General features: G+C 31.5%; 1 protein-coding gene across 1 annotated transcript; it reads left to right on the plus strand.

Moving 5' to 3' along the window:
• Positions 1–2,489: 2,489 nt before the first annotated feature.
• On the plus strand, positions 2,490–13,004 carry LOC142636270 (receptor-like protein 56). Its single transcript, XM_075810419.1, has 5 exons — positions 2,490–2,945; positions 8,968–9,120; positions 9,439–9,513; positions 9,622–9,768; positions 10,590–13,004. The coding sequence occupies exons 1-5, from the start codon at positions 2,573–2,575 to the stop codon at positions 12,797–12,799; spliced, it is 2,958 nt and encodes a 985-aa protein (XP_075666534.1). The 5' UTR covers positions 2,490–2,572; the 3' UTR covers positions 12,800–13,004.
• The last annotated feature ends 242 nt before the right edge of the window (positions 13,005–13,246 follow it).

Below are 13,246 nucleotides of genomic sequence, written 5' to 3' on the forward strand. Positions count from 1 at the left end.
AGAAAGCAGAGATTTGAGTATTAAACGGCATCGTTGGATGATGAAAACATGTTATTAAAGCAAACGGTGTCATCAAATGCTTCAAATTTACAGGCGTGCACATGTACACTAAGAACAGTGTTGCGTGGCTTAAGTGACTCACTTGAAGATCACATGAGGCTTATAGAAGTTTTGTTAGTATAATTGGTCAAATGTAAAATTAGTGGAGTCTGTAACAAAGCCGTTAGCTCTGGTTTAGGGAGTTAGTGATATTTTCTATTTTCTTTTAGTCTTGGATTAGTGTATAAATAGAAGAGCTTAATCAATAATCATAATGTAATTTTTTCTCTTTTTCAATAATATAGATCTCTAACTCTATTTAGAGCGAGTGACTCTTCACATGATATAGCTCTAATTTTTCTCATCAATGACTTCCAACATTAATACTATTGCACTTTTGACAAGTAAGCTCTCATCAATGGCGGAGGATGCTTCTAATCCTTCCTTCATAGTGGTGATAGTCCTAGCACATTGCTAGTAACACAACCAATTATTGAAGGGGAATATTATCCAACTTGGACAAAGATCTATGATCATGGTATTGCTAACCAAAAATAAAATAAATTTTGTAACAAGATTCACTCCTATCCAAATTTGTCTTCTCCATAGTTCAAATTCATGGACCACCACAGTTCAATTCATATAATATACATTCTTCACATACTAAAATCAATATTTATCCAAAAAAAAAAAACTAAATAAAACATGCCATAATCATCAAAATTAATGGATTTGTACCATACCGATATGTAAGGTCCATTGATTTCATATAAGTCACCAAACTAGTATGATTATGTCCCTTGCAACATTTCAAATATGGCCAAAATGGACATTTGCTCCTTTCGCCCAAAGCAAGTAGCAAAATGCCCCTGTTTTAAACTCGATTTTCTAAAAATCGAGTTTCAATGAAAAACTCGATTTTTAGAAAATCAAGTTATAGGCAAAAAACTTTAAAAAAAAAAAAAAATTACATGGAACTCAATTTTCTAAAAATCGAGTTTCAATGAAAAACTCAATTTTTAGAAAATCAAGTTATAGGCAAAAAACTTAAAAAAAAAAAAAATTACATGGAACTCGAGTCCCATGTAACATTTTGCAGGTAACTCGATTTAATGAAAATCGAGTTTTAAAACAGGGACATTTTGTTAGATAGTTTCAGAACATGTGCATTTTTCTACTTGTTTAGGGTGAAAAGGGCAAATGCCTATTTTGACCTTTCAAATATCCACCCTAATTTATCTTGTGGCAGTCATTTTCATGTGTTTTGACAATTCTAGATGGTAAACACAATTTGAATTCATAGAAATTTCGCCTCTTTTACTTCTTTTCTACTTCCTTATCAATCACATTTCCTTTTATATTTTCTTTGTCCCACCGTCCACTCATATGAATTTTACTTTTTTGATTATTAATTTATGTTCTTTGTAAGATGATTCATTGGTGTGCACATGTATTGTTGTATGATCATTTCAATTTCCTTCATTCTCCCATCATTTAAGATATGTAAAATGATGCCAAGAGTTTTATATCTAAATAGACACATTTTATTATTTTTAGTGAAGATACCTAAGTTTCAAATATCTCTTCTCTTACGCTCTGTTTGTTTCAACAATGATATTTTCTAGAAAATGAGTTATTTTCTAAAAAGAATTTTCTATAAAACTATCTCATTTTCTAATGTTTGGTAGCAACTTTAAATGAGTTGAAAAACAACCTCCTAAATTCCCTTATTTAGCTTGCTGTGAGATAGAGTTGTTTTCCAAAAAAATTTAATGGAAAACAATCTCTAAAAATAAGCCATATTTTTTATGTTGACCAAAGATAGTTTTCCTTTGACTCATCTTTTTTTATGCTACCAAACACTAAAAAATAAGGAAAACTATCTTTACACAAGGTTTTCCATTAAAACAAACGGAGCGTTAATTATCAAATTATTTCTAATAACTTTTGCTCATTATTAATAAAAGCAAAAATGCTAGAGACAAACTATTTAATTACTTTAAATAAAATGACTATAAATTTAATCATGTTAACATTAAAAAAATTATTACTTATTATCAATAAGGAACTAAGGATTACAAAGCTCAAAAGAAGTGCCAATCACCCACAATGTCAAGCTGCTTTCATCATTATGTTCAAAAAGAATACCTTAATTATCATTTTCCAAATAAACAAAGCTAATAAAACAGAAAGTATAACATAAATTTTTCTGAGTGCGAACCCATTCAAAATAGAAAATAATAAAATAGAAAGTGCAATTAGTGCTTTATGACTAAACAAAAAGTAGAGCCCACATGTCAAGTTGAAAAATACCGATAAGATTCGGTAGAACCCAATTACACCACGTAGCCCATGAGATTCTTTTGCCCACTGACTTAACCAGAAGTTTACCATATTATATGGATTTAAATAAGAAAGCCTTCTAACTTTCTCTATATAAAGGCTCGTGGACTTGCAACTTTTTTGTCTTGGGTACTAACACGGAAGTTGGTTTACCTAGAAAATTAAAGTAGGAGTTTCACAAAATTTCTCAATGGGGTGGCCTTTAGTTAAATCTTTGCTGTGGTCTTTACTACTCTTTGTTCAAATTCATGAGCACAGAGCATGTATTGAGGAAGAGAGGATGGGTCTCCTAGAATTGAAAGCCTTTCTAAAATCCCACACTAATTATACCAAGCCCCTTCTTCCGACGTGGGTTTATGAGACAAAGGGTGGGTGTTGTAGTTGGGAGTGGGTCAACTGTAGCACCAACACTGGTCACGTGATCAATCTCACGCTCTCCAGAATAAACAATTGGAAAGGGATTGATTATTGGTTCTTCAACTTGTCCTTGTTGCGGCCTTTCAAGGAGCTAAGAATTCTTGATTTATCTCACAACGGAATTGCTGGTTGGTTAGGAAATGAAGGTACGTGAGCTCTTGCACCTACTATCATACATCCCACTCCTAAAACACACACACCACAAAAGAACTTTATGCTTAATAGGAAAGGCTTGGGAACATGGTAAGATTCGATTAATTAAATATCCCTAATCAAATTAAAAATATAATAGGTTTTCATCTGCTCTCAATTTGATTAATTAAATTTATTTTAGAGGGGGTTTCAGTTAGCTCAATTGATAAGTCTTTGATAGTTGTATAAGAGATATGAGGTTCAATCCCCGCCTATACTAAAAAATGATTGGTGCCTTGGTTTGATGATCAAAAGCTATCATCAGGAGCGGATGACATAGGTTAAAACTCTCTTAAAAAAATTATTTTAGAGAAATAGTCATTTTAATCATTAGATTAGATATAAGTTCTCCATTCTAAACTTTTTTTTTTTGGAGTCTCATTTACTCTAAACTTTAAATACAAATATTTAGACTATTAACTTTACATATGTCAAATATGTATAAAGGTAATTTATTTAGAAGTATTTAAGGAGCCTCATTATGATGCGTCAAATTTTTATGACGTATACAAATTGTTGTTTTCCATATAAAAACATAGGTTTATATCACTCTAAAAGATAACACATGTTATTGCCGTATGCATCGACTAAGGGACACATAAAATGGTTCCGTCTGGCTTCTTAATTACCCTCTCTCAACGTTTGGTAAAACCAAATAAAAAGGTGCAACAGCCCTCGCAAATTCTCTTATTATTTTATATTTGATTTCATCCTTTCCTCTCTCGACCCTTTCTATCTCCATCAAACCCAGTTTGCGCCAAGCATTGCTTAGAAATGAAGCATCTTAAATAAACAGTGTTGTAGCGCCAAAAATGTGGGAGTGCTCTGTTTAGATGAGCTCTAATTTCATGTATCCAGGACCAGCCGCTGTGAAATACGTGACTCACATATACCCGCTATCGTAATAGATTACAGAATTCTATGTGCATAACTTAACTTGGAGATGTTTGGTCAATTTAAAAACTCAGTGTATTATTTATGTTCTTTTGGTATTGCTTTCCAATGATGCCATGCGTTGAATGAAATTTGTACTAAACTTGATATGAGTTCTCCTTATTCATAGATACAATGATTATGAACCAAAATTTTAAACTAAGGAAATCATTTTTCCTGTTAAAAAATTATTTTGGCTAATTTTATTAGAGCATGGGAATGGCTACTGTTTTATTCGTTAGCTAGGAGATAAAGTTATAAATTTTTGAAGGTTATGACAGATTATTCTTAATTGATAAATTGGTCCTCTAGGAAGTCTCACCATGTTTGAAACAAGCAAAGCCAAGTAATGTATCTGGTGTTAATGCTAAATCTTTAAACACATGCACAGAGGGTAGAGGGATCAGGGAAGCAGATTTTTTAAAAAGTCAGAAGGGCCTAACTCTTTTTTTCTTAATTCTTTTTTATTGAAAACGGCCTAACTTTTTTTTTTTTCCTTTTTTTTGGAGTCAAAACATATGCGTAAATATTTTAATTTGTCTTTCGTTATTGAATAATTGCTTTAGTATTTTATTGCTTTTACTTGTGTGTTATGATCAACAAACCAATTCAAGAACACGAAATGACGACAATAAATGCCAATCATTAATAAATTGTATTTTATATGGTTCATTACTTGTTTTTTCTTACAAATAAATGTTCGTAAAATTAGATTGTAAATTGTTACTTATTTTAATACTGTCCTTTTCTTATGCTTTCTCACTAATTGCTACCATTACGGTATTTGCATCAATCAATGCAAAATAGAAAAATGTATCAATTTCAGACTTTTAACTCTCAAAATCATCCTCATTAGTCATGTTAAAAATTTGTAAATTTACAAAATCACTACAATAATTGTGTAAATTTACACAAATACTATTCACTTTACATATACTTTTTTTATTTATTTATTTTTTTCGTATCTCGAGACCGATAGAAGATAATAGGTGGTAGTAATAGTATGTGAAAGTTTTTTTTTTTAAAAAAAAATTGATATTTTAATGTAATGAAGTGTAAAATAAATAATACGATGTGAAATTTTTTAAAAAGTGAGTATATAAAATAGAAAAATTAAGTTTTTATACTAGACGAAATTTTTTGCACATGAATATTTTTACCGATACTTTATCTTTTCTTTAACATCTACTTCCGAACACCTATAATAACGGTGGACTTTGACGTAGACTTGGTCTTGCTCTTGGCTTCATAAATAAGAAAGGCAAATACAACTGCCAACAGTTCATATCTATATGATAAAAGTGCATACCAATGGCTTACAATCATAAAACTTCACACCTATCCAAAAACATATATATCAATTTTAGAAACATATTTGATTCTTGATATATATATATATATATATATATATATATATATATATATATATATATATATATATATATTGAGAATGACTTTCATTTTGTTGATAAATTTTAACAATGGATTTTTTTTTTTTTTTTTCAGAATCCAATGGTTTTTCAAATATGAGCAAGCTAACACAATTAAATTTAAGAGATAACAACTTTGACAAGGAAATTTTAAGATCCTTAGGTGCCCTTCCAGTTCTTAAATCTCTGGATCTAAGCTTCAATTATATGTTGCCTCTTTCTAGCAAAGTTACGTGTATATCTGAATTTCCTTCGCAAGAATACCATGAAAAATTTTACACAAACTAATATCTTATAACCAATATTTACCTTTATCAAAATTTACTCTCTTCATGTTAAAAGGCACAAAATGCTTCAGTGCAATAACTAATCCTTTTGATATATACAAATGATAGTAGTAGTATGCCTTCAATATTCAATGAGCATTTTAACAGAAATTTTTGTCCATTCCAATATATAAGTGTTTAGTTCTACTAGATCTTTCTTCTGTACTATTGGTTTCAAGCTTATATGTGAAATTTTGAATATCTCTTCACCGGTGATTTAGAACTGGTTTATCTAAGCAACTTGGAGGTCCTTATCTTGCAACATTGTGGCCTTAATGGAAGCCTACCATTCAAGCGTAAACATTCCAACACCTATTTGCTTGTTATTGTTTTCCAGGTTGTTATACCATGTTTGAAACAAGAAAAGCCCAGTAATGTAGCTGGTGTTAATGCTAAATCTATTGCATTAACACCAGATACCTTCTTATCCTAAACCCATTGCATTCCTTTTGTTTTTGACCATGTAAATTGAGTACTCTTGTCATCTTTTCATATAGATAATTTAGAACATGATTGTATGTAACATTCATATGAGGTGTTTTTATGAAGTTCTAGAGATCATACTTTCACCAAAATTATCATTTAATATTTATTGTGATTGCTTTCTTCCATCTGTATTGCTTTGGTTCGATATTGGGTGCGCACAAGAGGATAACTAATTGCGAAGGCTATTTGTCAGCAATTTAATAATCAACTAAATAATAAATCAAAATTCATTAATTGAAAATTTTATCTAAATGCCAAAACAAAATCCATTAACTTACTACTAAGACCATTTTCATATGTATTGCTTTGTGTCAAATATTTTAAATAAAGATTTTGACAAATTAGCCTTGAAATTCAAAAATAGATCTAAAGCTTTTAATTGAAGATTTGTTGGATATGAATTAGCGAGAATGATTCCAAATGCAGTGGTTTTGGGGTTAAATAATATCAAAGTCAAAACTCTACTTTTCTTTTACCTTTATAATCAATTATTCATCATCCACAAACACAATAACTGCAACAATCCTAAATCTAAAACCCATCTTTTTTCCATACAAAAAAAATTTGGATGATAACAGTCATCTGTGAGAGAGAAATGGAGGGAGACTGAGGGGAGAGGAGGGAGCTAGGAGAGGGACTGAGAGAGAGAGAGAGAGAGAGAGCCATGGCTCTGTTGCATGATCTGAGTTGGCCCGATGGTGGTGGTGCGAAGGAGACGATGCTATCATCGTTTGTCAAGTCAGCCATCACCCAAACAACCCCAAATCACCTAAACCACCACCCCCATCAAGCCTCGCAACCCACCTCTAACCCAATTGATCCGATTCCACACAGCCCCATACCAAAAACCCATATCAAACCTGATCCACAATCACCTAACAAGCGACAAGCCCAGATCGCCACTGTCATCAAAGCCTCGCATTCGTGAGCAACGACGATCCTCTCTCTCTCTCTCTCTTCTCTGGATGACGATTTTTTTCCTCTTTTTATTTTTTTAATCTTTGTTTTAATTAGTTTCTGCTCTTTCTCTTTTGTTGGGTGAGATGCATGCAACAGTACTCTCTTGTTGTGTGAGCGTAGCTTACCAATGAAAGAAGAGGGCGTTTGCCATTGATTTTCTGAATCTTCTTTTGAGTTTTTTACGCGGTATTTACGTTTTTATATATCTCTGTGATTGTTGAAGGAAATGGATTGTGGATTCTAGTTTTGGCAGATCTGAGACTGATTTTGTGGGAAAATTTTCCCTACGGTTCATTTTTGTTGATACGATTTCAAAATGGAATCGTCCAGTTTGTGCGTTTTTTAAACTGAATTTATTTATTTTTCTATAATTAGAACATCTTGATTGAATTTTTGCTATTGATTTTGTTTTTTGGGATGAGTTTATTAGTATGAAAAAAATTCTTCACATTTGAAAATAATTAATTTAGAAAATTTTAGTTTAAAAAAAAAAAATTCTTATGAGTTTTTTTGGAGTTTTAAATTAAAGTAATGAAAAAAAAAAAAAAAACCCAAAGTTAAAGGACTAATTTGGATGGAGATAGATGGAAATCCTAAGTTGAACAATTTTAGTATTTAGAGGACTGAATTGATCGAAAAAGAAGAAGACAAATTACTTAAATTAATTTTCGTAAAACATAGAAAATGAATTTTGCATTTTAACCTATTTCTTTATATGGTTGCATTAGTTTATTATTTTAGTATTGATTATTTGAATAGTTGCTAGATGTATATGTAGTGTTTTATTGCTCTTACTTGTTTGTTAAGATCAAATAACCAGTTCAAGAATATGAAAAAAATATAATTGAATAATTCTCAATTGTTAAAAAAATTAATAATTTTTTAAATTTGATTAAGTTTATTTTATATAGGATAATTTTTATATTATTAATAATTGTTTTTAAAATTACAGTTTAATTTTTAATTAATTTAATATTGTCCCGCTTAACCTAAAATTACGACCATCACTACAATTGCTACTTTATTCCATCTTTAGAACATCTCCAACAAGCTCTTTAATTATAAGTTAATGAATAATAAGAAGAAAAAAATGGTCTAAACATGTGGTGGACTTTTTTTAATGATAAGTATGGTAAGTTTTGCTTTAAGGAAATTAATTATAAGACAATGAATAATAAGAATAAAAATCACTTAAGATATATTACCATTGAAAAGTATGACTATTGGAAAATTTGAAAATGTTATTATTGGCAATTTAAAAATATAGCCATTAAAAATTTGAAAAATATAACCGTTGGAAATGAATAGAGGAAAGATTAAAAAAAGATAAAAGAAATATTAAAGAAATAATATTTTAATAAAATAGAAAAATGATAATAAGTTTGTTGAAAAATGTATTTGAAAAAGTAGGTAAGTAAAAAGTAAATATAACTGTAACGGTAACTGCTCACTCTCTAGACAATGCAAAAATTTAGATAAACTGCTAGAGATGCTCTTAGCCGCTACTATCGATAATACGTATATCATTGGGTTTTGATGTAGTCATGTACACTAGATCTTCACTTCATATATAAGAAAGGCAAAAACGAGAGCCCACACACCTTATTTGAATGATAAGTGCACATACCTTATATTGCTTTCAAAGTTACATATGGGTTCCAATTGTAAAACTATGGCTTACAATCATATGTTTCTAAAAATGATATATATCAAAGTTACATATGCACTTTTATCATTTTTAGAAACATATTTGATTCTTGATATATATATATTGAGAATGACTTTCCGCATTTTGTTGATAAATTTTAACAATGGATTTTTTTTTTTTTTTTTTTTTTCAGAATCCAATGGTTTTTCAAATATGAGCAAGCTAACACAATTAAATTTAAGAGAAAACAACTTTGACAAGGAAATTTTAAGATCCTTAGGTGCCCTTCCAGTTCTTAAATCTCTGGATCTAAGTTCCAATAATATGTGGCCTCTTTCTCGCAAAGGTACGTGTATATCTGAATTTCCTTCGCAAGAATACCATGAAAATTTTTACACAAACTGATATCTTATAACCAATATTTACCTTTATCAAAATTTACTCTCTTCATGTTAAAAGGCACAAAATGATTCAATGCAATAACTAATCCTTTTGATATATACAAATGATAGTAGTAGTATGCCTTCAATATTCAATGAGCGTTTTAACAGAAATTTTTGTCCATTCCAATATAAAAGTGTTTAGTTCTACTAGATCTTTCTTCTGTACTATTGGTTTCAAGCTTATATATGAAATTTTGAATATCTCTTCACCGGTGATGTAGAACTGGTTTATCTAAGCAACTTGGAGGTCCTTATCTTGCAAAATTGTGGCCTTAATGGAAGCCTACCATTCAAGGGTAAACATTCCAACACCTATTTTTATTGATTTTCCCTCAATTAATCTCCTTAATGGAAGCCATTTTAAATACTTTCTCCTAACATATTGTCATCAATTTTCCTGGTAGATATGGCAAATTTTAGCAATTTGGAGATTTTAGATTTGAGTAGAAATGAATTCACTGGAAGCATTACTCCATATATCGGAGCGTTATCTTCTCTCAAGGCTATATCATTATCTTCTAATAGCCTCAATGGAACTTTAAACACTCCAGGTAAGAATCTACTACGAAATCAGGCATTTACAGTTTTGATTAGGAGTGTGAGAACAATTAAAAGAGAATGGTTAGTAATTTTATATAGATCAATCCTTACTTGCTGCAACTTGGAAGCATAACATTTGACCATCCACTTTTTCTGAATGTAGAAATTATTATACTCCCCTCTTCCCCCCCCCACCCCCCCCCACCCACCAAAAAAAAAAAAAAATCATTTTAATCCCACAAGACCGACTCTACCCTTTGTTAATTCATAATTGAGCCAATTTGCCTAAGGCAGCCGTATAGAATAAGGTCCAATAATTTTGGCCCTATAGTAGTACAATATTATATTTTGTAACAATTTTAAATAAATTATGTCACCTAATTATTATAATTATTATTATTTTGAAAAGTGACAAAGCTTAGCCACTCTTTTTCTATTTCACATCTAAACTTATCTCCTACCTAAAATCAATTATAACAAAAAAATTAGGAGCATTAGACATAATATCAATAATAAATAAATTTTTAACAAAACTTGAATACGATTCTTCTCAAAAGAAAAAATTTGAATACAAAAATTTAATTAGTAATTTTACATCTAAAAAACAATAGTAACCAATTTGAAGTTAAAACTTATAATATAGAAATTTATATAAACAATATTAAATTGATATCGAAATATAAGAGAATATTTGACTTAAAATTGTCTTCTTAAGCTTCAAATCTTATTGAGGCAATAGCGTGATTTCATATATTAATTAGGTTGTGTTGTTGATTCTTTCGGTGGCACAAGTTTAGGATAGACACCACTAATCTTTCATTGCTTTTGATAGAGTTTTGTGCGCTGAAGAAACTTGAAGAGATAGATCTTGCTGGTAATGGCTTTGAAGGGATGCTTCCTCCATGCCTAAAAAATTTGACATCTCTTTCGTTCTTAGATATATCTCACAACCAGTTCAATGGAAACTTGTCTTCGTCTCCAATAGCCAGCCTAACATCCCTTGAGTACATTGATCTGAGTTATAATCTTTTTGAAGGTTTATTCTCATTCAACATATTTGCTAATCACTCCCAGCTTAAGGTGATTCAATTTTTGAGTGATAAAAACAAACTTGATATAGAAACTGAGAATCACAGTTGGGACCCTTTGTTTCAATTAAAGGTCCTAGTACTGTCTAATTTTAATCTCAACAGGCTTACTGGCAACTTTCCTAAGTTTCTCTTGGACCAACATGAATTGGAAGTCGTTGATATCTCTCATAGTAAATTGAATGGAAGCTTCCCCATATGGTTGCTTGAAAACAATACTGGACTACAACTGTTAAATCTTCGAAGTAACTCTTTCACGGGCGAGTTTCATTTGTCAGATCACTACATGAATCTTCGTTGGTTGGATCTCTCAGACAATCACTTTGATGGGAAACTTCAAGAAGATATCGGAAAGAGGATTCCAAAAATAAAACATCTAACTTTATCCCAAAATCAATTTGAAGGTAATCTTCCATCCTCAATAGGTGACATGAGTAATTTGAGGCTTTTGGACTTGTCCTTTAATAATTTTTATGGAGAGGTACCAATGGAATTGGTTGCTAATAGCACCTCCTGTGGAATTTTGAGGTTATCTAATAATAACTTTTGCGGTGAAATTTTCTCGAAGCACTTCAACCTATCCTTGATATCTTTAGAACTGCAAAACAATAATTTCACAGGCACTCTTCCAGCTGTACCCCAAAAGGTAGGGTGGGTCCTAAATATTAGCAACAACCACATGACAGGTACAATTCCTCAATGGATAGTAAATCGTAGTACGTCACCATGGGTTGCTGTTGACTTGAGTAGCAACTCTTTCGAAGGCCAGATTCCATGTGGACTATCTTCATCTGATGTAATAAACCTTTCTCATAACTTGTTTTCAGGATTGTTACCTTCTTGCTTGAATCTACAGGATGTTAGGCACTTACTTTTGCAAGGGAACAAACTCACAGGGTCATTACCAAAAGCTATTCTCAATTCATCATCCCTTGTGACATTGGACATTAGAGATAATCGCTTTATCGGCAGCATCCCTGATGAAATTGATGGACTTCCCAACTTAAAAGTGCTTTCGTTAAGTGGCAATCATTTTAGCGGTGTGATTTCAAAGCAGTTGTGTCGGTTAAAGAGGGTAGACATAATGGATCTTTCCAATAACTCTTTTTCTGGGACAATACCATACTGCTTTCACAACATAACTTTTGGGAAGCTAGCTAGTAGTGATTTTGTCTATACAGGTCCCAGTGGTTTTGGCGTGAGTGGTTTTTCCCTCCCATACAAATCTGTTCTAGATACGACTTTGGAAATTCAAGGGTCATCCTTTGACTTCCTGGGACAAGTTGAGATTGTATTTGTGATGAAATATAGGTCTGACTTGTACAAGGGTCTCATCCTTGATATGGTGTCTGTATTGGATTTGTCATTTAACAAGCTAACGGGTGAAATCCCTCCAACGCTAGGACAACTATCTTCAATTTGTGCAATGAACTTGTCTTACAATCAGTTAACAGGTTCTATTCCAAAATCATTCTCAAATTTGACTCAATTGGAGAGTTTAGATCTTTCTCATAACAATTTGAGTGGAGAAATTCCTTCGGTATTGACCGATCTGACGTTTCTAGAAGCTTTCAACGTGAATCATAACAACTTATCGGGTAAAGTTCCAAACATAAAACAATTTTCAACATTTGAAAAGAGCAGCTATGAAGGAAATCCATTTCTTTGTGGGCCACCACTGGAGAAAAGTTACACCGACATAGATGAATCACCTCCATCACCACAAATACCTTCAAAGGCAAATGATGGAAAATGGTATGAAGTTGATCTTCCAGTCTTCTCTATAATTTTCTCGGTATCATACGTTATTTTCTTTTTGGGTGTGGCTAGTATTCTTTATATTAATCCTCATTGGCGGCAACGATGCTTCAACTTGGTCGAGGATCGTATGTACTGGTGTTATTTTTTTGCTTTAAATACCCTAAAAGGGCTGCCAGGCCGTATGTGTCATTAGATCATTGGACGTACTTAATTTCTATACAATACCTGTGTATGGGTATGTTTGGTTATGAATAATTACTATCATGCTCTATAATGAAACAAGGTGCTCACTTGCAGTGCTTTTTCATTTGTATTGTAATTCTAGTGACTAGCCAATGTCATTTGCGGATCTGTTATAATTTAATTTGAAAATAATTCGTGGAAAGGTATTTACTTTTTATATGGGCCATGTGTAAAATTTATTTTATTATATATAGTATCATTAACAATTAGAAAAATTAGTTACAATTACACTATATTTCATGAGGGGGGCAGACAATGTAAATTGATAAGAATTATATGATTATTTCATTGAATTAATAATTATTTAATTACCAATAGCCTTGTGGCCTAAGGATTGCCTCCTCCAGTGTGGGTTAAATTCCGGGGGTTTGAATCTGTCCACCTTAAGCTTAGCAAA

The sequence above is a fragment of the Castanea sativa genome, chromosome 5 (assembly GCF_040712315.1).
Source record: "Castanea sativa cultivar Marrone di Chiusa Pesio chromosome 5, ASM4071231v1".
In the NCBI taxonomy this organism is placed as follows: Eukaryota; Viridiplantae; Streptophyta; class Magnoliopsida; order Fagales; family Fagaceae; genus Castanea; species Castanea sativa.